The 26,548-nt window shown below is 44.4% G+C and overlaps 1 protein-coding gene and 1 long non-coding RNA gene across 5 annotated transcripts in view; one reads left to right on the top strand and one right to left on the bottom strand.

Annotated features, from left to right (window-relative positions):
* Positions 1-24,846, bottom strand: LOC109025730 (uncharacterized). 3 transcript variants are annotated; one of them, XR_008669730.2, is made up of 5 exons: positions 24,439-24,571; positions 23,419-23,485; positions 18,169-18,314; positions 14,493-14,674; positions 1-1,938 (listed from the first exon to the last, which is right to left on the bottom strand). It is a non-coding gene; the product is annotated as an uncharacterized lncRNA (long non-coding RNA). The 3 variants fall into 3 exon arrangements; XR_008669729.2 differs by lacking the exon at positions 1-1,938 and adding an exon at positions 13,836-14,452 and having other exon boundaries at positions 14,587-14,674; positions 24,439-24,846; XR_002004676.4 differs by lacking the exon at positions 1-1,938 and having other exon boundaries at positions 13,836-14,674; positions 24,439-24,846.
* WARS2 (tryptophanyl tRNA synthetase 2, mitochondrial) overlaps positions 24,571-26,548 on the top strand; it is a 109,235-nt gene continuing 107,257 nt past the window's right edge. The window contains exon 1 of one of the 2 annotated variants that reach the window (XM_004026438.5): positions 24,571-24,677. In XM_004026438.5, coding sequence (XP_004026487.1) covers positions 24,588-24,677 — 90 coding nt within the window. In that variant the 5' untranslated portion in view covers positions 24,571-24,587. The remainder of the gene's footprint in view (positions 24,678-26,548) is intronic. The other variant, XM_063695958.1, reaches the window with a different exon arrangement.

The raw sequence follows: 26,548 nt of genomic DNA, 5'->3' as shown, positions 1-26,548 counted from the left end.
TTACAAACAAGTATTCTGAATCTCTTTAATCTTTTAATTACAAAAGAAAACATCCTCACTATATCAAGTTTACATAGTACAGATGTCTATGAAAGTAAAAAGCAAAAGTTATTCTTTAACTCCAGAGGTAACTTATAATAGTATTTGTATGTTTTTTAAAAATCTCAGTGAGGGAGCAGTTGGGAAATACACTGTCTTGCACTGTTGCTGGGTGTGTATGTTTGTTAACATCTCTGGAGTGCACATAATCTCAGAATTAGTGATTCACTTTTAGAAATTTACTCTGCAGGTATAAGATTTATTCTCTTATATATACAAATATATTTTACAGAAGTTCACTGGAAGTATTGTTTGCATTAGTAACTATCTAAACACAATTCAAATGTTCACCAAAAAGAGGCTGTATAAACAAATAATAATACTCTTACTCAACAGAATACTATAAAGCTTTTGATTTTTTTCTTTTTTTTTTTATTATACTTTAAGTTTTAGGGTACATGTGCACATTGTGCAGGTTAGTTACATATGTATACATGTGCCATGCTGGTGTGCTGCACCCACTAACTCGTCATCTAGCATTAGGTATATCTCCCGATGCTATCCCTCCCCCCTCCCCCCACCCCACAACAGTCACCAGAGTGTGATATTCCCCTTCCTGTGTCCATGTGATCTCATTGTTCAGTTCCCACCTATGAGTGAGAATATGCGGTGTTTGGTTTTTTGTTCTTGCAATAGTTTTTTTCTTAAGAGATAGGGTCTTGCCAAGATGCCCAGGGTAGATTAGAATTCCTGGGCTCAGGGGATCTTCCTGCCTCTCTGCCTCCCAAATAGCTGGGACTACAGGTATGCACCACTACACCCAGCTGTTGATTTTTTTAACTGAGGTGTATATGTTTACTAATATGCAAAGATGCTCAAAGCACAGTAAAGAGAAAAATCAAGTCACGGAGCTTGTAAGGGAAGAAAGCATGTGGGTATTTGTGACACCTCTGTAATATGCATAGAATTCTTCTAGAAAGATGCACAACAAATGACTGTTTCTCTTGGCAGTGGGATTCAGGAGTTGGGGTAGTAGGTTGGAGGGTAGAACTTTTACTTCTTATTTTGTATTCTTCTTTAGTTTGAGGGTTTTTTTTAAACCATGTGAATGTATTCCTTTTAAAATTGAAAAAAAATATTTTAAAGAAGCAATTTCCATGGTCTGGACTTGACTTCTATTTACAGTCCCCTGTTAAGCAGATCATGACGCATTAGTTTTCCACTGTTTCCTGAAAAAAAATTTTCTACATTCTTTCTTTTTAATAGCCACTGTACATAATGAAAGAAAATGGTTGAGTTTTGTCTAAGTTATAGTACAGCTGGTAGGGAAAAGAAAAACAAGTTGGGCTTTATATTACATAATTCTTTGTTCTGCTGTAGTAACACACATAAACTTCCAGGCAACATACCAAGATATGCTTAAGCAAAAAGGAAAAGAGCAAGAAATTTGAAGTGGACAGCTTAGGCTGGAGACGTGTAGAACATCTGACTACCCGATACCACATTCCTAATTGTTTGTTACATGTTTACTTTCTAGATCCTGGAGACCAGGAAATAGTTTTCTCATACCAAAACTACATTACAGTTGTAAAACGTGAATGCTTAGTTACTTAGTTATTGGGAAAGATTTGGCTAGTATTTATTTGAGAAAGATCAAGAATGATTAGAACTCACTAGATTGAGGTTTTATGAAAGAATGTATTACCATCTTAGACTTACAAAATTTTTTACAGTTACACAGAGAGAAGTATACGCTAAGTCTTGTATAGCTGGCCACAGTGAAAATCACACAGCATTGGACTGCAGGACCATCAGCATCTTATTCGGAGAATTTCTAGCTGTATCTCAGAGTTGCAACATATTATTGTTGGTCATGTCATTCCATGGTACTGACATCTTCTAAAAGTATTGGATGGCACATGTAAATTAAAATAAAATGAATATTTAATTTCATTTTTAGAATACTTAGCAGTATTTTGCAATTCCCCTGGAGAACTGGCAGCTCCATGGGCTGCTGCAAAGCCAGGGCTAGCAATCCCTGCCAGAGAAGACCACTAGCATCAACTGCTTCTAAGAAGTCAGGAATGGTATGAAATGGAAGCAGAATATGTCACTGTCACTGCTTTGATTTGATTTTTTAAAATCAAGAATTGGCTTTCCCAAGTAGGTACCAGAACAGTGCTACTGTTCAAATATTTCTTAAAACTCTGTACTGTCAATTATGGGAAAGCAAAGCCTGGGCACTTCCCCTGCCCTCCCTGACCAATTCCAGCAAGGAAAACCATCTGTTTTTCCTTGGGCAAAGCCCAGAACAACTGAATGCTCTGTGCAACAAGAAACAGTTCCTCCCACCATTCCTCTGCTTCATCCAAATACAGCTGTTTGCTTCAGTCTGCAAGTGACTGAATGCACGGGCGATTTTTGTGTCCATTGTGTGAAAACAAACTAACATTTGCAACCCACTTTTAGAGTTTTCAAAGCATTTTTCCTTCTTCTATATCCTGTGCTCTTTCTTCACACACAATCACAAGTTAGAGGTAAACTGAAGTTTTCATGATGTACTCAACCTTCCCCCCTCATCAGTGTCAAATCAGGTTGAAAATGAAATTGGTAAATAGCTATTTGAGAATTGTAGGAACATTTTTATGTTTTCTGAGAAATAATCAATTAAAATTGAATTTTAATCACATCCCCACCTTCCAAAATGAGAGTTGAAGTTCTGATGTTTTAAAATTTGACCAAACTAGTATCTATGCTGTTTTATTCTATTCAGTTCAACGGAACAGTTATTTACTGAGCATTCACTGTGCACAGGGTATATGCCATACAACCTCAAGCAAGGCTGGTCATGGCTCTAGAAGGATCTTAGGGGTCTGTGGAGAACATTAGACAGTGAGGAAATGGGCTAGGGTGTGAGTGATCCTTTGAAATGTGGGAGCACAGGGTGCTGAGGGAGCTCCAGGAGGGACACTAACTCCATCTTGGGAGAACATTTCTCATGTGGCTTCACATCTTCACAGTATGTTAAGCAGAAACATACTGTTTGGATTATAGACAGTGGTGTGAAAGCATCCTGTTTGGGAAAAGCAAATGAAAACATGCATATTTTTCCCCTTGGCTTTGTCCATGTTCATTATGCTTTCTTCCAAGTTCCTCCTCTTATCTCATCATGGGCTTATGACTCCTCACGAGCTGCACAGGATGCTGGCTATAAACAGAATCCTGGGAAAGGGTCTGAAAATGCCTGTGTAATGCCAGGGCGTGGGAGGCAAAGAGTGAAGGGTCCAGGCGGGGACACCAGGAGAGAGGAAAAGACACCCACAACACAGCTGGCTCTGGTTAGCAAAACAACCAAGGCCAGGGTAGGCAAGGCCAAAGGGCCCGAACCTTGCTAAGGATCAGACTGCTCAGTTGAGATGTTACTTTTGGGAATCTCTACTTGACCCTCTCCACCCCAGTACTGTCCTCCAAGAAGGGTTGAAGGACCCCTCTGGGCCTCCACAGAAACCTTGTTTCTCTCTCTGGTCACAAGAGCTTCGGGTGGGGCAATCCCCTGTTCACTTGTCACTCCTATTTAGCTGAAAGTGTGTAGAGTTCAAGGCTGCTCTTTTATCTTCAGTGTCTTTCATACTGCCTGGCTCAGACTAGCTTTTGGAAAATATTTCCTTTTTTTTTTTTTCCCCCTGAGATGGAGTCTTGCTCTGTCGCCCAGGCTGGAGCGCAGTGGCATGATCTTGGCTCATGCAACCTCCGCCCCTGGGATTTAAGCAATTCTTCTGCCTCAGCCTCCAGAGTAGCTGGGATTACAGGTGCACGCCACCATGCCTGGCTAATTTTTTTGTATTTTGGTAGAGATGGGGTGTCACCATGTTGGCCAGGCTGGTCTCAAACTCCTGACCTCGTGGTCCACCCACCTCGGCCTCCCAAAGTGCTGGGATTACAGGTGTGAGCCACCATTTTTTTAATTAAAAAAAAAAATACTGGGCTGGATGCCATGGCACACACCTGTAATCCCAGCACTTTGGAGGCTGAGGCTGGAGGACTGCTTGATGACCTGTAATCCCAGCACTTTGGAGGCTGAGGTGGGAGGACTGCTTGATGCCAAGAGATCATGATCAGCCTGGGAAACACAGTGAGAACCCTTTTCTAAAATAAAAAAATAAAATAAAATAAATTGCCTGGGTGTGGTGGCACATGCCTGTAGTCATAGCTATTTGGGAGGCTAAGGTGGGAGATTCTACTTGAGGCCAGGAGATTGAGGCTACAGTGAGCTATGATTTTACCTGTGCACTCTAGCCTGGGTGAGACAGTGAGACCTTGTCTCAAAACAATTAATTAAAACATGAAAAAATACTGGAAATCTTCAAATTAAATTACACACACACACTTAATCCTACTGCTTTTTTAAAAAAATTACATTAAGATGTAAAAGTTCCCCTTTCATGTCCTCCCTGTTTTCTTTGCTAAAACGGATATATCAACATATACACTAAATGGAGGTTGAGTCAACTAATAAATGAGTGAATAAACACTCTTGTCTGTGTTGAGATCAAATCCTGGAAGGAGGCTCCCAGCTGTTGCATCTGGAAGTCTAAGCATTGGTCTCGAGTCAGGTGCAAATCCTACCCCCTTGAATTCAAGGCTGGCCATTCACTAGCCACAGCTGTAGCTGCTAACTAGTAAGCTTCTGAGAGCACAAATTATGTTCTTTACCTCATATTACTACACACTGTTCCACCAAAAAAGTGAAGAGGGGTGCTCAATAGGTACTTATTAAATAAGGAATCAACAAACTGTCCCTGCCTTACCTGCCCAGCTTTTTTCTCTTAAGATGCAGTGAATAGAACTTGTATTAGTTTCCTATTGCTTCTCTAACAAGGTATCACAAACTTGAAGGCTTACAACAACCCAAATGGCTGGGTGCAGTGGCTCAGACCTGTAATGCCAGCACTTCGGGAGGCCAAGGCAGGTGGATCACCTGAAGTCAGGAGTTCGAGAACAACCTGGCCGGCACATGGCAAAACCTCGTCTCAACTAAAAATACAAAAAAATTAGCCGGGTGTGGGGTGGAGCCAAGATGGCCAAATAGGAACAACTCCAGTCTACAGCTCCCAGCGTGAGCGACGCAGAAGACGGGTGATTTCTGCATTTCCAACTGAGGTACCGGGTTCATCTCACTGGGGAGTGCTGGACAGTGGGTGCAGGACAGTGGGTGCAGCGCACCGTGCATGAGCTGAAGCAGGGTGAGGCATCACCTCACCCAGGAAGTGCAAGGGGTCAGGGAATTACCTTTCCTAGTCAAAGAAAGGGGTGACACACGGCACCTGGAAAATTGGGTCACTCTCACCCTAATACTGCACTTTTCCAATGGGCTTAACAAACGGCACACCAGGAGATTATATTCCTCACCTGGCTCGGAGGGTCCTATGCCCACGGAGCCTCACTCATTGCTAGCACAGCAGTCTGAGATCAAGCTGCAAGGCAGCAGTGAGGCTGGGGAAGGGGTGCCCACCATTGCCCAGGCTTGAGTAGGTAAACAAAGATGTAGGGAAGCTCGAACTGGGTGGAGCCCACCACAGATCAAGGAGGCCTGCCTGCCTCTGCAGGCTCCACCTCTGGGGGCAGGGCACAGAGAAACAAAAGACAGCAATAGCCTCTGCAGACTTAAATGTCCCTGTTCGAAAGCTTTGAAGAGAGTAGTGGTTCTCCCAGCACGCAGCTTGAGATCTGAGAACAGGCAGACTGCCTCCTCAAGTGGGTCCCTGACCCCCAAGTAGCCTAACTGGGAGGCACTCCCCAGTAGGGGCGGACTGACACCTCACACGGCCGGGTACTCCTCTGAGACAAAACTTCCAGAGGAACGATCAGGCAGCAGCATTTACAGTTAACCAATATCTGCTGTTCTCCAGCCACTGCTGCTGATACCCAGGCAAACAAGGTCTGGAGTAGACCTCCAGCAAACTCCAACAGACCTGCAGCTGAGGGTCCTGACTGTTAGAAGGAAAACTAACAAACAGAAAGGACATCCACACCAAAAACCCATCTGTAAGTCACCATCATCAAAGACCAAAGGTAGATAAAACCACAAAGATGGGGAAAAAACAGAGCAGAAAAACCGGAAACTCTAAAAATCAGAGTGCTTCTCCTCCTCTAAAGGAACACAGCTCCTCACCAGCAATGGAACAAAGCTGGATGGAGAATGACTTTGACGAGCTGAGAGAAGAAGGCTTCAGAAGATCAAACTACTCCGAGCTAAAGGAGGAAGTTCGAACGAATGGCAAAGAAGTTAAAAACTTTGAAAAAAAATTAGACAAATGGATAACTAGAATAACCAATGCAGAGAAGTCCTTAAAGGACCTGACTGAGCTGAAAACCACAGCACGAGAACTACATGATGAATGCACAGCCTCAGTAACCGATGCGATCAACTGGAAGAAAGGGTATCAGTGATGGAAGATGAAATGAATGAAATGAAGCGTGAAGAGAAGTTTAGAGAAAAAAGAATAAAAAGAAACAAACAAAGCCTCCAAGAAATATGGGACTATGTGAAAAGACCAAATCTACGTCTGATTGGTGTACCTGAAAGTGACAGGGAGAATGGAACCAAGTTGGAAAACACTCTGCAGGATATTATCCAGGAGAACTTCCCCAATCTGGCAAGGAAGGCCAACATTCACATTCAGGAAATACAGAGAACGCCACAAAGATACTCCTCGAGAAGGGCAACACCAAGACACATAATTGTCAGATTCACCAAAGTTGAAATGAAGGAAAAAATGTTGGGGGCAGCCAGAGAGAAAGGTCGGGTTACCCTCAAAGGGAAGCCCATCAGACTAACAGCGGATCTCTCAGCAGAAACTCTACAAGCCAGAAGAGAGTGGGGGCCAATATTCAACATTCTTAAAGAAAAGAATTTTCAACCCAGAATTTCATATCCAGCCAAACTAAGCTTCATAAGTGAAGGAGAAATAAAATACTCTACAGACAAGCAAATGCTGAGAGATTTTGTCATCACCAGGCCTGCCCTAAAAGAGCTCCTGAAGGAAGCGCTAAACATGGAAAGGAACAACCGGTACCAGCCACTGCAAAAACATGCGAAATTGTAAAGACCATCAAGGCAAGGAGGAAACTGCATCAACTAATGAGCAAAATAACCAGCTAACATCATAATGACAGGATCAAATTCACACATAACAATACTAACCTTAAATGTAAATGGGCTAAATGCTCCAATTAAAAGGCAAAGACTGGCAAATTGGATAAAGAATCAAGACCCATCAGTGTGCTGTATTCAGGAAACCCATCTCACGTGCAGACACACACATAGGCTCAAAATAAAGGGATGGAGGAAGATCTACCAAGCAAATGGAAAACAAGAAAAGGCAGGGGTTGCAATCCTAGTCTCTGATAAAACAGACTTTAAACCAACAAATATCAAAAGAGACAAAGAAGGCCATTACATAATGGTAAACGGATCAATTCAAAAAGAAGAGCTAACTATCCTAAATATATATGCACCCAATACAGGAGCACCCAGATTCATAAAGCAAGTCCTGAGTGACCTACAAAGAGACTTAGACTCCCACACAATAATAATGGGAGACTTTAAGACCACACTGTCAACATTAGACAGATCAACGAAACAGAAAGTTAACAAGGATATACAGGAATTGAACTCAGCTCTGCACCAAGCGTACCTAATACACATCTACAGAACTCTCCACCCCAAATCAACAGAATATATATTCTTTTCAGCACCACACCACACCTATTCCAAAATTGACCACATAGTTGGAAGTAAAGCACTCCTCAGCAAATGTAAAAGAACAGAAATTATAACAAACTGTCTCTCAGACCACAGTGCAATCAAACTAGAACTCAGGATTAAGAAACTCACTCAAAACTGCTCAACTACATGGAAACTGAACAACCTGCTCCTGAATGACTACTGGGTACGTAACAAAATGCAGGCAGAAATAAAGATGTTCTTTGAAACCAATGAGAACAAAGACACAACATACCATAATCTCTGGCACACATTCAAAGCAGTGTGTAGCGGGAAATTTATAGCACTAAATGCCCACAAGAGAAAGCAGGAAAGATCTAAAACTGACACTCTGACATTACAATTAAAAGAACTAGAGAAGCAAGAGCAAACACATTCAAAAGCTAGCAGAAGGCAAGAAATAACATCATAGCAAAACTGAAGGAAATAGAGACACAAAAAACCCTTCAAAAAATCAATGAATCCAGGAGCTGGTTTTTTGAAAAGATCAACAAAATTGATAGACCGCTAGCAAGACTAATAAAGAAGAAAAGAGAGAAGAATCAAATAGACGCAATAAAAAATGACAAAGGGGATATCACCACTGATCCCACAGAAATACAAATTACCATCAGAGAATACTATAAACACCTCTATGCAAATAAACTAGAAAATCTAGAAGAAATGGATAAATTCTTCAACACATACACCCTCCCAAGACTAAACCAGGAAGAAGTTGAATCTCTGAATAGACCAATTACAGGCTCTGAAATTGAGGCAATAATTAATAGCTGACCAACCAAAAAAAGTCCAGGACCAGATGCATTCACAGCCGAATTCTACCAGAGGTACAAGGAGGAACTGGTACCATTCCTTCTGAAACTATTCCAATCAATAGAAAAAGAGGGAATCCTCCCTAACTCATTTTATGAGGCCAGCATCATCCTGATACCAAAGCCTGGCAGAGACACAACCAAAAAAGAGAATTTTAGACCAATATCCTTGATGAACATCGATGCAAAAATCCTCAGTAAAATACTGGCAAACCAAATCCAGCAGCACATCAAAAAGCTTATCCACCATGATCAAGTGGGCTTCATCCCTGGGATGCAAGGCTGGTTCAATATATGCAAATCAATAAATGTAATCCAGCATATAAACAGAACCAAAGACAAAAACCACACGATTATCTCAATAGATGCAGAAAAGGCCTTCGACAAAATTCAACAGCCCTTCATGCTAAAAACTCTCAATAAATTAGGTATTGATGGGATGTATCTCAAAATAATAAGAGCTATCTATGACAAATCCACAGCCAGTATCCTACTGAATGGGCAAAAACTGGAAGCATTCCCTTTGAAAACGGGCACAAGACAGGGATGCCCCCTCTCACCACTCCTATTCAACATAGTGTTGGAAGTTCTGGCCAGGGCAATCAGGCAGGAGAAGGAAATAAAGAGTATTCAATTAGGAAAAGAGGAAGTCAAATTGTCCCTGTTTGCAGATGACATGATTGTATATCTAGAAAACCCCATCGTCTCAGCCCAAAATCTCCTTAAGCTGATAAGCAACTTCAGCAAAGTCTCAGGATACAAAATCAATGTACAAAAATCACAAGCATTCTTATACACCAACAACAGACAAACAGAGAGCCAAATCATGAGTGAACTCCCATTCACAGTTGCTTCAAAGAGAATAAAACACCTAGGAATCCAACTTACAAGGGATGTGAAGGACCTCTTCATGGAGAACTACAAACCACTGCTCAGTGAAATAAAAGAGGATACAAACAAATGGAAGAACATTCCATCCTCATGGGTGGGAAGAATCAATATCGTGAAAATGACCATACTGCCCAAGGTAATTTATAGAGTCAATGCCATCCCCATCAAGCTACCAATGACTTTCTTCACAGAATTGGAAAAAACTACTTTAAAGTTCATATGGAACCAAAAAAGAGCCCACATTGCCAAGTCAATCCTAAACCAAAAGAACAAAGCTGGAGGCATCACGCTACCTGATTTCAAACTATACTACAAGGCTACAGTAACCAAAACAGCATGGTACTGGTACCAAAACAGAGATACAGACCAATGGAACAGAACAGAGCCCTCAGAAATAATGCCACATATCTACAACTATCTGATCTTTGACAAACCTGACAAAAGCAAACAATGGGGAAAGGATTCCCTATTTAATAAATGGTGCTGGGAAAACTGGCTAACCATATGTAGAAAGCTGAAACTGGATCCCTTACTTACACCTTATACAAAAATTAATTCAAGATGGATTAAAGACTTACATGTTAGACCTAAAACCATAAAAACCCTAGAAGAAAACTTAGGCAATACCATTCAGGACATAGGCATGAGCAAGGACTTCATGTCTAAAACACCAAAAGCAATGGCAACAAAAGCCAAAATTGACAAATGGGATCTAATTAAACTAAAGAGCTTCTGCACAGCAAAAGAAACTACCATCAGAGTCAACAGGCAACCTACAGAATGGGAGAAAACTTTTGCAACCTACTCATCTGACAAAGGGCTAATATCCAGAATCTACAATGAACTCAAACAAATTTACAAGAAAAACACAAACAACCCCATCAAAATATGGGCAAAGGATATGAACAGACACTTCTCAAAAGAAGACATTTATGCAGCCAAAAAACACATGAAAAAATGCTCATCATCACTGGCCATCAGAGAAATGCAAATCAAAACCACAATGAGATACCATCTTACACCAGTTAGAATGGTGATCATTAAAAAGTCAGGAAACAACAGGTGCTGGAGAGGATGTGGAGAAATAGGAACACTTTTACACTGTTGGTGGGACTGTAAACTAGTTCAACCATTGTGGAAGTCAGTGTGGCAATTCCTCAGGGATCTAGAACTAGAAATACCATTTGACCCAGCCATCCCATTACTGGGTATACACCCAAAGGATTATAAATCATGCTGCTATAACACCCAAAGGATTATAAATCATGCTGCTATAAAGACACATGCATCACTTGTCAAGAAGCGCCCTCTCGCCCTCTCCCTCTCCCTCTCCCTCTCCCTCTCCCTCTCCCTCTCCCTCTCCCTCTCCCCATGGTCTCCCTCTCCCTCTCTTTCCACGGTCTCCCTCTGATGCCGAGCCGAAGCTGGACGGTACTGCTGCCATCTCAGCTCACTGCAACCTCCCTGCCTGATTCTCCTGCCTCAGCCTGCCCAGTGCCTGCGATTGCAGGCGCGCGCCGCCACGCCTGACTGGTTTTCGTATTTTTTTGGTGGAGACGGGGTTTCGCTGTGTCGGCCGGGCTGGTCTCCAGCTCCTAACCGCGAGTGATCTGCCAGCCTCGGCCTCCCGAGGTGCCGGGATTGCAGACGGAGTCTCGTTAACTCGGTGCTCAATGGCGCCCATGCTGGAGTGCAGTGGCGTGATCTCGGCTCGCTACAACCACCTCCCAGCCGCCTGCCTTGGCCTCCCAAAGAGCCGAGATTGCAGCCTCTGCCCGGCCGCCCCCCATTCTGGGAAGCGAGGAGCGTCTCCGCCTGGCCGCCCATTGTCTGGGATGTGAGGAGCCCCTCTGCCTGGCTTCCCAGTCTGGAAAGTGAGGAGCGTCTCTGCCCGGCCGCCATCCCATCTAGGAAGTGAGGAGTGCCTCTTCCCGGCCGCCATCCCATCTAGGAAGTGAGGAACGTCTCTGCCCGGCCGCCCATCGTCTGAGATGTGGGGAGCACCTCTGCCCTGCCGCCCCGTCCGGGATGTGAGGAGCGTCTCTGCCCGGCCGCCCCGTCTGAGAAGTGAGGAGACCCTCTGCCTGGCAACCGCCCCGTCTGAGAAGTGAGCAGCCCCTCCGCCCGGCAGCCGCCCCGTCTGAGAAGTGAGGAGCCCCTCCGCCCAGCAGCCACCCCGTCTGGGAAGTGAGGAGCGTCTCCGCCCGGCAGCCACCTCGTCCGGGAGGGAGGTGGGGGGGTCAGCCCCCCACCCGGCCAGCCACCCCGTCCGGGAGGGAGGTGGGGGGATCAGCCCCCCGCCCGGCCAGCCGCCCCCGTTCGGGAGGTGAGGGGCGCCTCTGCCCGGCCGCCCCTACTGGGAAGTGAGGAGCCACTCTGCCCGGCCAGCCGCCCCGTCCGGGAGGGAGGTGGGGGGGTCAGCCCCCCACCCGGCTAGCCGCCCCGTCCGGGAGGGAGGTGGGGAGGTCAGCCCCCCGCCCGGCCAGCTGCCCCGTCCGGGAGGGAGGTGGGGGTGTCAGCCCCCTGCCCGGCCAGCTGCCCCATCTGGGAGGGGGGTGGGGGGGTTAGCCCCCCGCCTGGCCAGCCGCCCCGTCCGGGAGGTGAGGGGCGCCTCTGCCCGGCCGCCCCTACTGGGAAGTGAGGAGCCCCTCTGCCTGGCCAGCCGCCCCGTCCGGGAGGGAGGTGGGGGGTCAGCCCCCCGCCCGGCCAGCCACCCCGTCGGGGAAGTGAGGGGCGCCTCTGCCCGGCCGCCCCTACTGGGAAGTGAGGAGCCCCTCTGCCCGGCCAGCCGCCCCGTCCGGGAGGGAGGTGGGGGGTCAGCCCCCCGCCCGGCCAGCCGCCCCGTCTGGGTGGGAGGTGGGGGGGTCAGCCCTCCCGCCTGGCCAGCCGCCCCGTCCGGGAGGGAGGTGGGGGGGTCAGCCCCCCGCCCGGCCAGCCGCCCCGTCCGGGAGGGAGGTGGGGGGGTCAGCCCCCTGCCCGGCCAGCTGCCCCATCCGGGAGGGAGGTGGGGGGGTTACCCCCCCGCCTGGCCAGCCGCCCCCGTCCGGGAGGTGAGGGGCGCCTCTGCCCGGCCGCCCCTACTGGGAAGTGAGGAGCCCCTCTGCCCGGCCAGCCGCCCCGTCCGGGAGGGAGGTGGGGGGGTCAGCCCCCCACCCGGCCAGCCGCCCCGTCCGGGAGGGAGGTGGGGGTGTCAGCCCCCTGCCCGGCCAGCTGCCCCATCTGGGAGGGGGGTGGGGGGGTTAGCCCCCCGCCTGGCCAGCCGCCCCGTCCGGGAGGTGAGGGGCGCCTCTGCCCGGCCGCCCCTACTGGGAAGTGAGGAGCCCCTCTGCCCGGCCAGCCGCCCCGTCCGGGAGGGAGGTGGGGGGGTCAGCCCCCTGCCCGGCCAGCCGCCCCGTCCGGGAGGTGAGGGGCGCCTCTGCCCGGCTGCCCCTACTGGGAAGTGAGGAGCCCCTCTGCCCAGCCAGCCGCCCCGTCCGGGAGGGAGGTGGGGGGTCAGCCCCCCGCCCGGCCAGCCGCCCCGTCTGGGTGGGAGGTGGGGGGGTCAGCCCTCCCGCCTGGCCAGCCGCCCTGTCCGGGAGGGAGGTGGGGGGGGTCAGCCCCCCGCCCGGCCAGCCAACCCGTCCAGGAGGGAGGTGGGGGGGGTCAGCCCCCCGCCCGGCCAGCCACCCCGTCCGGGAGGTGAGGGGCGCCTCTGCCCGGCCGCCCCTGCTGGGAAGTGAGGAGCCCCTCTGCCCGGCCACCACCCCGTCTGGGAGGTGTACCCAACAGCTCATTGAGAACGGGCCATGAAGACAATGGCGGTTTTGTGGAATGGAAAGGGGAGAAAGGTGGGGAAAAGATTGGGAAATCGGATGGTTGCCGTGTCTGTGTAGAAGGGGGTAGACATGGGAGACTTCATTTTGTTCTGTACTAAGAAAAATTCTTCTGCCTTGGGATCCTGTTGATCTGTGACCTTACCCCCAACCCTGTGCTCTCTGAAACATGTGCTGTATCCACTCAGGGTTGAATGGATTAAGGGCGGTGCAAGATGTGCTTTGTTAACCAGATGCTTGAAGGCAGCATGCTCCTTAAGAGTCATCACCACTCCCTAATCTCAAGTACCCAGGGACACAAACACTGCGGAAGGCCGCAAGGTCCTCTGCCTAGGAAAACCAGAGAACTTTGTTCACTTGTTTATCGGCTGACCTTCCCTCCACTATTGTCCTGTGACCCTGCCAAATCCCCCTCTGCAAGAAACACCTAAGAATGATCAATAAAAAATAAAAATAAAAATAAAAATAAAAAAAAAAAAAAAAAAAAAAAAAAGACACATGCACACGTATGTTTATTGTGGCATTATTCACAATAGGAAAGACTTGGAAACAACCCAAATATTCAACAATGATAGACTGGATTAAGAAAACGTGGCACATATACACCATGGAATACCATGCAGCCATAAAAAATGATGAGTTCATGTCCTTTGTAGGGACATGGATGAAGCTGGAAACCATCATTCTCAGCAAACTATTGCAAGGAGAAAAAACCAAACACCGCATGTTCTCATGCATAGGTGGGAATTGAACAATGAGAACACATGGACACAGGAAGGGGAACATCACACACTGGGGACGGTTGTGGGGTGGGGGGAGGGGGGAGGGATAGCATTAGGAGATATACCTAATGCTAAATGACGAGTTAATGGGTGCAGCACACCAACATGGCACATGTATACATATGTAACAAACCTGCACGTTGTGCACATGTAACCTAAAACTTAAAGTATAAAAAAAAAAAAAAAATTAGCCGGGTGTGGTGGGCGCCTGTAATCCCAGCTACTTGAGAGGCTGAAGCAGGAGAATCGCTTGAACCCGGAAGATGGACGCTGCAGTGATCCAAGATCGCTCCACTGCACTCCAGCCTGGGCAGCAGAGCAAGACTCCATCTCAAAGAAAACAAAAACAAAAACAAATGTATTAGCTTACGATTCTTGGGGTAAGAAGTCCTGAAATCAAGGTGGAGGCAGGGCTGTGTTCCATCTGGAGGCTTTAGGGGAGAATCCAGGCTTTTCTTTTCTACCTGCATTCCTTGACTCTGGGTCCCCTTCCATCTTCCAACCTCTGTTTCCATCATCACATTTCCTTCTTAGACTGACTCTCCTGCTCCCCTGTTAGAATAACCTCTATGATTACATTGGACTAAGCAGAATAAACCAGGATAATATTCTCATCTCAAGATTCTTAATCACATCTGCAAAGTTCCTTCTGCCATATAGCCATCTTCAGGGCCCATCATTCTATCTACCTTTGGGGCAGAGAAACAGAAAATCTGTGCACGTACTGGTCCACACTCTCCTAAAGAGCAGTGTGACTTCATTTGCATTCTCTTTGATCTTAGTTTCCTTACTTGTAAATAAGAAAATGCATTTAACAAATATGTTACTAGACATGCACATTCTGAACTTTGAGGATGCATAATAAAGCAGACAAAAGGCCATGCTCCCATGCTGCTTATGTTCTAGAGGAGGAGAAAATAAAGTAAAATGTTTTAGGTGGTAACTGGTGAGCATTGGTGAGGAGACCAGCATGTCTGGAGTAAAGCAAAGCAGGGGGAAGGTAATGGGGAAAGGGCCAGAAAGAGAGGTTGGGATGGGGGATGCAGGTCACTTAGGTCTTATAGGTTTTGAGAACTTTGGATTTTTTCCAAATGACATGGAAAGTCACTGGAGGGTTTTGGGCAGAGTAGTGACCATGACCTGACATACATTTTAATAGGTCACTCTGATGGCTGATTGAAAATACACGGAAGCGGGTGAAGGAGGAAGCAGGGAGATGTGTCGGTACCTTATTCTCTTTACTCTCACCTTTCTTTATGCTCTATTCATTTGCATATCCTTGCTTTCTTCATGCAGTTCTCTCTCCTAAGGGCACCCTGCTCCTCTTTCCAATTCAAAATTCTATACAGACACTCCTTCAAGACTGAGCTCAGTACTCATCTTAGAGCAGTAAGGAAACTTTGGGAGCTTATTCTTTGCCCCCATTTTCAGATGAGGACACTGAGGTCCAGAACTCTTAGGAAGCCTGTCCAAGGTTATACGAACAGCAAGCAGTGAGGCCAGGATTGCTGACAAAGTGTGATTCTAAGGAAATCGCAAGGGCTTCCTGATACAAAGATGTTTCTCTTGAATTTTTTTCTTTTTTTTTTTTTTTGACAAACCCACAGCCAACATCTTATGTCTTGAAATTCTGTTTGTTGTTTGCCTTCTCCTTCATTAAACGGAGATCTTGACGAGCACAGATGGTACCCTATTCAGCTCTGTGTATTTAGTACAGTGTCTGGCACAAAAGACACCCAATAAGTATTTGCTAGGTGAGTAAATAATGGAATGTCAAGCTCTTAAAAATCTGTGTGTGTGTGTTACTAGTCTCATGTCCTCCCCAAGTTCACCATCTCATGGTGTTAAATGTCAGTTGGACAGGTCTAAAAACTTTTTTTTTTGAGATGGAGTCTCGCTCTGTCTCCCAGGCTGGAGTGCAGTGGCACGATCTCGGCTCACTGCAACCTCCACCTCCTGGGTTCACACCATTCTCCTGCCTCAGCCTCCCGAGTAGCTGGGACTACAGGTGCCTGCCACCACGCCCGGCTAATTTTTGTTATTTTTAATAGAGTCAGGGTTTCACCGTGTTAGCCAGGATGGTCTCGATCTCCTGACCTCGTGATCCACCCGCCTTGGCCTCCCAAAGTGTTGGGATTACAGGCGTGAGCCACCGTGCCCGGCCACCAAGGACAGGTCTAAAAACTTATGAGCTGAGTGTTCTAGAAAAGGAGACCTTATTATTGTCTTAAAAAAAAAAAAGAGTGGCAACAGGATTAGAGTGGGGATCTTCCCAACACAGTAAAGATCAGAGCTAGAGACCCTCTTCTTTTCCTTCCCTCCTTAATTCTCAAGCAGTCTGGGACAAGAGGGATGAACTAAGTTCTAAACGAATGTCACTCTTTGAGGAGAAACCACAGTCCTGTGTCCTGTGACCTTCTGTGCACTAGGCATGGTAGTCTTGTTTTTACTGAGGTGATAACTAGCAGTGACAACGTAAGTGGTAAGTGTACCCCCGCCTCTTACTCCTGTGGTGGGGTTGTGCATGCAGACCAGGAGAAAGGCCCCAAGAAGTATGTCCCTGTTTTCACTGTCAGTGGTTGTGTGGACTCATACTGAATTATCTAGTGGCTAATATTTTTAAAAACAGGGGACTTGGCTGGGCGTGGTGACTCATGCCTGTAATCCCAGCACTTTGGGAGGCTGAGGTGGGTGGATCACCTGAGGTCAAGAGTTCGAGACCAGCCTGCCCAACATGGTGAAACCTCATCTCTACTAAAAATACAAAAATCAGCTGGGTGTGGTGGTGGGCACCTGTAATCCCAGCTACTCAGGAGGCTGAGGCAGGAGAATCACTTGAACCCAGGAGGCAGAGGTTGCAGTGAGCCCAGATCACTCCACTGCACTCCAGCCTGGGCAACAGAGTGAGACTCTGTCTAATAAAAAAAAAAAGGTGGAAAAGTTAAGGACTTTCCAATGTCACTTTACTTGCTATAGCAGTGTTAGAACTGGGAATAAAGTCCCATCTTCTTTTCAGTGCACCCACTGCCTTCTGGGACACATTTTCTTGTTTTTTGCTTTAATCCTCCTAGTGGAAGTTTACCCTCTCAGATTACAACTGATATGAACAGATCCTTAAAAACAGAACTGGCACACAGAGAACTTGATGATAAATTGGAAGATGATGCAAGCACAAGGACTGAATCCAGAAATAAATCATATCTTTACATAATGTTTATAGAAATTGCATTTTGAAAATTTTCCATAGAAATTATTTTACCCACGACAGGAATGCTACTCTCTCTCACAGGGATTTGACCAAACAGAAGGGGAAGCAGAATGGAGGAAGAGTAGTAATTTAGATTTATATACGAAACATTATTTGGAACCTAAGTAATAATCCTTAACTAATCACAATGTTTTATGCATTCTGCTTTTTAGCGGAAAGAGCAAACCACAAGAAAGCAAGCATATATTAGAGAATTAAAAAATGCTTCCAGGGTTTCTTAGGCTCAAAAACTTTTTTTCCCCAACTCTCTGCACTATCTAAAATATCCCATTGCACATTTCCCTCCTCCCCCTCACATGTGTTTTGTTCATTTAACCAATTTGCCAATATTTACTGAGCTTCCCCCTTTTTTTTTCTTAGTTTCCACACACAGCACTGATGAGCCTCTCTTGCATGTGCCTAGTACTGTAAGTCAGAGATGAAGATAAAGGTCTTGCCTTTAAGAAGTTTAATGCCTGGTTAAAAAGTTATCCTAAGATGATTTTGGTTTTTATCATTTTTAGTTTATTCCTAGTTCTGTAAATAGATAGTTCTACAGTGAATATTTTCATTCGGAACCATTGTCTATCATTTTGCATCTTGTTCTGTGCATCTGGGGAAGGGGCTGGCAGAGGGACTGACCTTTACGGACTGGTTAAGTCATATATCTTTGCCCTGAGGTTCATCAAATGGGAGTAACCAAAAGATCAGAAGATCAAAGGGTGAGAGGAGAGAGAGGCAGGGGTATTTATTTCCCACCCACCACCTCTCCAACACACATACACTTTGTTCTCCACACCTGCAAGCTGTGCGTTGACAGTGGCTCCATTCCTCTTCTAAATGCCACAGCACCTGTTAGGTAGCCCTCTTCTGGAACTCTCTCTTGGGCTAGCAGCTGTCATACAAATCATTGCGACTGCCGATTATAAAAGAAGCAGCATATTTCTGAGAACAAGCAAAAAGTAATCCAGTTGGGAGCTAGAGGAACTGCCACAGAGAACAAAAACTGGTCAAGATATTCTTCCTACTTACCCTTCGAAAAGAGATCTGTGGAAAGCCACTTCATATTTAGGTGGCTGAGAGAGTTGCATATTCTCTGTCTTTCATAAACCGAAACCTGCTATGCTAGGATGACAAGTAGGGCCAATTTCATTTGGTTGAGCATAGCTTCCTGGAGCGCAGTCTTCAGAAAAATTTTGAGGCCCATTCTCAGTACCTGCATCTCAGTATCTTCCACAGACATGGGGTCAGCAGATATACTCTAAAATGTGGATTCTGACTGTAATACCTATTTCTGTATCTCTAAATGACTGTAATCTGAGACAAGGCAGAAACAAGTGTCTTGAAATACAAGAGTTACAATGGTATCATCTAGCTCTCCTCTTTCTTTCACTCATTTTACATACAAAGAGAAAGAGGCACATACACGGAAAAAGAGGCATGTGAAGGGTAAATGGTTCAGAGATCAGTAATGTATGCAGATTTTCTCCAAGATCATGCTCAGTTCTACCTAATTAAGGGAAAAAGTAAAGAAAAACATAGTTGATTGTAGTTGTTAATGCATCTGGGGAAGTCCAATGAAATCTCACTGGCTGAAATGGAATTTGACTGAGACAGTGAGGTCAAGACCCTATTTTTAGAGAGGCAAAGATATCTTTTAATCATGTTTTTATAAATATCAAGATCTAAGCATTATGTTTTACTTTCAGTAGTCACACCTAGGATCATAGCATCATACTAGATAGACAGGGTGTTGGATAGGCTCTAATGTAGTTTGATTACAAAGACAAACAGAAAAGAGCCTATCTAAAAGCCACTCGAGGGAGCTTTTTGGAGATCTTGTTAAAGTTCCTTTTGTAAAAGATAAGCTTTGAACAGCAAACCCTGCTCCCCCAAGTTATAAAGTAGCTGGGAGCAAAAGATGGTGATTTTAAAATAGAGTAAGTGTACAGATAGCATAAGGATCTTGTCTTTAGGACCATACCAAGTGGAAAAGATACACCATGCAAAAAGAGACAACAAAGTAAAATACACTTTCAAAAGTTGAATTTTGCTAATTTTAAAGTTGTATTTCCTCTATGGGATACATGTCCTAAGACTGAGGATGAAAAATGGGGATGAGGACCATTGAAATAGTCTTACAATTCTCCCAAATTATTCTCTATTCTAGATCCATACACAAGGGAGCAATTCTCTGCCTTCTTTAAAGACCTGTTCTCTAATGTTGAAATGGCCATTTGTAAGAGTATGGAGAGAAAACATTAAATATGAACAGGAATCCTGGGGCCTGTAACATTCCTATGTAATCAGTATTCCTCCTGGTTCTGAACACTAAGGACTCTACACGTAATGGAGTCAGTTTTAATGCATATTATTCACTTGTGTCTGCTCTGACTCTACCCACCTTCCCCACCTTCTCTCAACTCTCATCAAAATATCTTCACTGTTGTGGGGTGGAAAATTGTCCTTAAGGCAAGAAGTTGAACCTGGCAATATAAAAAGTGTGGCCTTGACCCTTAATCTTAAGAAAAAAGTGCTCTGAGAAAAATCCCATTTTGCTATTCACATCACTTAGTTTCTTCTTGGATTTTGCCCTTTCTTCCAGAAATAAAGTGATAATGATGGCTCCCTAAAAAACCCTTTAAGCCTTCCCAAAGGTAAGATGAGCTTCTGATTATTGCCCTTATAGTAAGATGCTATAATTTGCTCTCTCCCAAAAACTACTAGGGAAAGACAACATCTTTTTACATTAGGGGTGGAGATGAGAGTATCAGCCTTTAAAAATAGGACATTTGCTTGTTCTGACTTTGAAACCTGACACAAGGATGTGGCTTTATGTGGAACCTTCCCCATTTGGACCCGCCCTAGCTTTAGCCTCTTCAGCTTTACCGTGGTGTCAAAGTAGAACATTCATCTGGAGATGGATTTCTTTTTTTTTTGAGATGAGTTTCGCCCTTGTTGCCCAGCTGGAGTGCAGTGGCACAATCCTGGCTCACTGCAACTGCCGCCTTCCAGTTTCGAGCGATTCTCCTGCCTCAGCCTCCCAAGTAGCTGGGATTACAGGTGCCTAGCACCATGCCTGGCTCATTTTTGTATTTTTAGTAGATGGGGTTTCACCATGTTGGCCAGGCTGGTCTCAAACTCCCCACCTCAGGTGATCCGCCCACCTCGGCTTTCCAAAGTGCTGGGATTACAGGTGTGAGCCACTACGCCCAGCCGAAGGTTCTTCTCATTGTTGCTTTTACTTGTGTGATTTTGGTCAAGGTACTTAATATCTGTCGACAAGTTTCATTAGTTATAAAATAAGAGGAAGAACTAAAGTTAAGCCAAAGGTAAAAAAAGAATAATCATTATTACAGCTTCCCATATAATTTTATGACTCTTGGAGGTTATCTCACTCAAAAGCAGGATCTGCCTCACTTTAATTTGGGTCCTTATAATAGGTCCAGCATAAGATGGCATGGTCAGAGAACATGTACAGAGAACTATAGTCCATAATTATGAAGAGAGAGGTTTGTTTGCTTTTATTATGGAATCTCTTCTATATTTGAAAAAACATACTCAATATAAATGAAAGGTCAGGGGTGAATGAATTGTGCTTTAAGTAAGTTTTGAATACAATTGCCATCTAGTCTTTGCAGTCTGCAAAATTCTTCTTTAAGTGAATAAATGTGTAGGGCAACTCTCCATTACCTTGATCAGCATCTAATGCCAACCTGACACTTAGAATTAAATTAGAGAAAGAAAATTGGATACTTTGAGACTTGAGGGCTGATTATACTGCTTGAGCTAAGAATGGATTTAAACTCTTCCCTTATCCCATTTAAATCTAACTAGGTATAAACTCTCCATTACTAAGGAATAGAGGTGTGTCTGCAGAGGTGGAGGTTCCCCTTGATGTTCTTGGACAAGGAAACCTAATCCTTTCTTCTGACACACATGGTTGCAATAGAAACCATTTCCCAACTGCCAGTCTGGTTTTAATCTGTTGTTTCTAGCAGGAGAGGATTTGCAGGGAATGTTAAGGAGAGAACAAAATTACCAGAACTTACTATAAAGTAAAAGTGTTGATGAGAAATCAAAATTTAAACAAGTGTTCAAAATTGTAAGCATGAACATATGTAGACATATAGTTCACGTTATAAGGATAGGACTATAAAACTTTTTAATCTTAGGTATATTTAAAGTCTGCTTTCCATACAACATTTATATCTTACTTTACCAAAGTTCTTTAGCTTACTCAAATGATAGCAGTGGTAGAATACCGTCATTAAATACAGTGGTGCTTCATTTAAACACCACTGTTGGAGAATGAATTATTCCATAGGAGAATTTTCCATATAACCAACTGCATAATACACACTTTTCTTTTCTTTCTTTCTTTTTTTTGAGACAGTCTTGCTCTGTCGCCCAGTGTGGAATGCAGTGGCTTGATCTCGGCTCCCTGCAACCTCTGTCTCCCTGGTTCAAGCAACTCTCGTGTCTCAGCCTCCTGAGTAGCTGGGACTACAGGCGCACACCACCATGCCTGGGTAATTTTTGTATTTTTCGTAGACGTGGGGTTTCACCATGTTGGCCAGGCTAGTCTCGAACTCCTCACCTCAAGAGATCTGCCCGCCCCAGCCTCCCAAAGTGCTGGGATTACAGGTGTGAGCCACTATGCCCAGCCCATGATATATACACACTTTTAAATGTTAACCATTTTGTATGAAAACATTTCAAAAGTGTATTGTAGGTTTTTTCTTTAAAGATACATTGAATAATATATCTTTCCCCGAGGAGTCACGGTTACCATTATTAAAAACTTATTAAAATAAGTTAAATATACTGAGCTGAATATATTCCTCCTCTTAGAAGATGGTGAGCTTTGTAGTCATACTTTCCCCAACACCAAAATGCTTACTGTGAAAAAGTACAAAAGTAGACAGAACTGGTTCATTTTTAATACATCGTGTGTCTTTTCTGTTAACTGTTCCTTCTGGCTGTTAAAAGCATAACAATTGCTGACAATAAGCTGTGTAATTTGTTAAAATCCAATTTACTTTTAAAAGAGGTGCCTACTCTGCATAAGAGACTATTCTAGGTGCTGGGGGAGATGTTAGAAATATAAACTATAGTCCTTGTCCAAGAAGCAAGGCTGGCTGAGTGACACCTGAGAGTTACCAGGTCACCGCCACGGTGCAAAACACAGTTTATTACTTCTAACAAAGTCTAAATATTAGCAAATATTTTCGATTTTAAAAATCAGGATACTAAAGTTATAAAACTTGTGGTCTTAAAGTCCCACCTTTTTTAGTGGGACTATGTCTTGGAAATACCTCCCACGGAAATATTATTGGTCATAGGAGTCTGCAGATACGACTAAGAACTACTTCTTGAAGAAATAAAGTAGGTACACCCTTTGACAGCTTTTGGTGCACCATAGTCTTATTGCTAGGTTTTATCTTGCTATCTAGATGACTAAAGATGTCAGAAAGCTAATCTTGCTAATTGCTAGGGTCATGTAATCTCATTAATAAAATATATGTAAAACACTGTACTATAATGCTTTGCTCTATGTATGAGTAAAACATGTAGGGCATTTATTAAACTGCATTTTACAAGGCATAACATATATCCCCCTTCCCCTGGCAAGGTTTGTTTCCAGGGTCTCAGTAATATCACATTCTTTGGGTGCTACAACACCTCTTGGCTCCTTTATTTCCATCATCTGGCTACTTTCATTCCACAAACTCTATCTGATGGTCTCAAGGATTTCCTTGGTTTCAATTACCATCTGTTTTGTAGTTCAAATCTCTTCTGAGCTCCAGACCCGTGTATCTATTTAATGGGCATCACATTTTGGAAGTACTACAAGCACCTCAAATTTAACAGCCAAAACCAAACTGATCAGCTTTGTTGAAGACTATAACTTGATTTCCTAGTTTTTTTCTGCCTTCATCCCTTTCCTGCTCACTTCTAAATTACAACAATTATACTTGAACTTCACCAGTACTTTGTATACCTACAAGATTATACTATATGGTTTTAATTTACTGTTTTGTCTTACCCTGGTAGATTTCAGCTCCTTTATAGGCATCTCTTATCTCCTACCTCTCCTTGGTAATTTTCAGTAGCTGGATGAATTATAAACAAAACACATAAAGGAATTGTCATGAATTTCTTCCAGATATATTTTTACTGAAACACTCGTTATCTGTCTGGGAGATTTTTAGGTGAATTAACAGAAGCAGAAGAACTGTATTAAACTTTCTCATAAACCCAAACAAAACAATTTCTTCCATCAGGTATAACCTTCCTGCAGCCTTCCCTAGACTAGGTTGAAACACCACAGTCATAACCACTCCTCCTTAAAACTTGCGGTGCTTGCTTCTTTAACACCTATTAAGTGTACATCATTTATTTATCCGCTACTCTATTAGACTGTACACAACTTGAAGACAAGATATGTCTTTCTCTGTACCTTCAGTGCCTAGCACATTACGGTAGGGTTCAACAAAGTTTACAGGACGAATGAAATAAGGCCACATAAGCCCAGTGCGGTGGCGCATGCCTGTAATCCCAGCACTTTGGGAGGCCGAGGCAGATGGCTTGGCTTGAGCTCAGGAGTTTGAGAGAGCCTGGGCAACATGGTGAAACCCTGTCTCCACCAAAATACAAAAATTAGCCGGGCGTGGTGGCGCACCCTTGTGGTCCCAGCTACTCAGGAGGCTGAGGCAGGAGAATAGCTTGAGTCTGGGAGGTGGAGGTTGCAGTGAGCCGAGATCGCGCCATTGCACTCCAGCCTGGGCGAGAGTGAGACCTTGTCTCAAAGAAAAAAAAAGGAAATGAGGCCACACATGTCTAAAAAGACCACTTATATTACCCTCTAAGAGAACTGGGAGTTCCTAAACAAACTTTTTAAAGGTTGCCTTCACATAGCTAAGATCAGAAATGCAGCCTACTTGACTTTCTTCCAGTCTAAAGCGTTGCTACTAATAACCCCCAAGGAAATTCTCCTTCCAGGAAGGCTGCGCAGACAAGGGATCCAGGGAAAAACACTAAAGCCCCACTCCCTTCCTGTCCCCACCTGCTCGGCAAGAACTGCACTCCGCCTGATAGCGGCTGCGCTGCGCAGCCTGGAGGCCCCGGCCGCGCCCAGCAAGCAGGAGTCGCGAGACTGGGATTGGCTCTCTGAACAGACGTCATTCCGAACAAGACGGCTCCGCCCTTCTCAAGATGGCGCTGCACTCAATGCGGAAAGCGCGTGAGCGCTGGAGCTTCATCCGGGCACTTCATAAGGGATCCGCAGCTGCTCCCGCTCTCCAGGTAACCAAAGACGGCCCTTCCCTCCGCGGTTTCCCATCCTGCGAGGTTCTTCTCATCCCACTGCCCTCTATTTATTTCTCTCCTCCCGCTTCTTAGGGAAAGTACATGCCTTCCCTCGCCTAAGCTCTATTCGTCTATGACTGTCGGCCTACTCAGAGCGTAGTGACGTTGCAAGGATACGTGATGACGTAAAGGTTTCTTTCTTGCTGCCACCTCCAGTTCTGGGAGCTGAGCGCTGCCGCTGTTGCCGGGCAACGCGGTGAGCCTACCCCGCGTGTGATGTTTTCAGAGACCGGTTGTTTTAGAGACTGCTCTTCTTGTGGTCTTATTACTGTTTTTACCCTCCTTATCCTAACAACACGCTAAGGGGCTATCGGAGAGATTAGAGAAGTTTTGTTAGGCATTGGACAGCTTGGGTCGGGGCAGCAGGTTGGCAGTGTGGTACTTGAGCAAGTGTCAGTGCATCTTCCATTCTGGTTGCTCCTGGTGGCTCCACAGCACTGCTATATCTAGCGGGCTGTGAAAGAGTGACCGCAAGCTGCTACAGAGTTTGTCCTGTCCTGCGGTTGACAACACTGCTGTTACCATTAATCTCGTCGTACGGAGACCATGTCGCGGCCTGGTCTTATTGGGAATTGTCTTAAATATTTGGAATTTTACCCTCATAGCAAAAAAGTCAGGGGGAGGGGATACCCTTTCAGTTATTCAGGATTTTACCAAACGTCTTCCAAGTACAGTCTCAGTGGCAAGCACTTTGACATACTTTATCTACGGGAGATATATTCTGGGAACTAGAGAGAAAGGAGAGAATGTGATTTTATTAGGTAATTTCCTGGCATCATTTGCATATGCATTGCCATAATGAGTAGGTGTGAGGATGTCACACCTATTGTAACTGTTGTGTTGAAAACAGCGCTAGACTGGAAGGTAGCCTAGAGGTCAAGGGTTTGGTCTGCCACTTGATAGCTGTGTGACAAGTCACAATCTCTCTGGGACTTTTCTTCTTTTTTTGCTCATATTGAGTGGAGGAAGAGAGCTGGACTGATTGACACGTTAATGTTCTTTCAACCTCTGGAAAATCTATAGTTCCATGATTATGAAGCCAAAACAAAGCCAATGAGAGTAATTATGAAAACCAAAATTTAAGTTCAACTTATTTTTCTAGTCATGTCATAAATTTTTTGAACTTCCGTTTTTTATTAATGTGAGCCTCACAAAATTCTTATAAGCTAATATATTAATATATACCAGAAAGCTGCTTGTCAACAAACAACTATTCAAATGTTACCTTAAATTTCAGCAGCAATGTTAGGTAAGACAATTCAAAATTAGATAAATTTATCAAAAATTCCTCTCCTTGAAATTTGAGGGTTTGATTCTGCAGAACTAGAATTAGATGATTATTTATAATTAATAGCACATTAACACCTATGCTATCAAAGTAGCTAAGCCGTAGACCCAAACTTCCCCTTATTCCAAACTAAAGAATTGAAGATGTCTTGAGAATGGAGAATCAAAGAGAGAGAGAAAAAAAAGACAAACTACAGCCTGCTAATGACTGCCCAGGGAAGTTGAAGACACTAAGTCATTATAAATGCTAAAGAAAAAATTTCTTAAACCTCTACTATTGTTTCAGTGGCATTTATGAATAGGGCTATTAAAGTTAATTATTAATCTAGATTGTTTCAAGATGTAGAATTTCCAGTACAGATGAATGTTTCTAAACCTTTAATTTAGCTTTGAGTAGAATAAGAATTAAATGTGAGAGTATTTTTTTAAAGTATAAATCTACATATAATTTCAGTCATTGAAAATGATGGTTTGAAAGATTAATGTGGTTTTTTGAAAGACTTGAGAAAAGATACAAAATT

Source organism: Gorilla gorilla, chromosome 1 (genome assembly GCF_029281585.2).
Source record: "Gorilla gorilla gorilla isolate KB3781 chromosome 1, NHGRI_mGorGor1-v2.1_pri, whole genome shotgun sequence".
Classification (NCBI taxonomy): domain Eukaryota; kingdom Metazoa; phylum Chordata; class Mammalia; order Primates; family Hominidae; genus Gorilla; species Gorilla gorilla.
The sequence above is the reverse complement of the archived record's forward strand: the minus strand, read 5'-3'. Positions and strand labels throughout refer to the sequence as shown.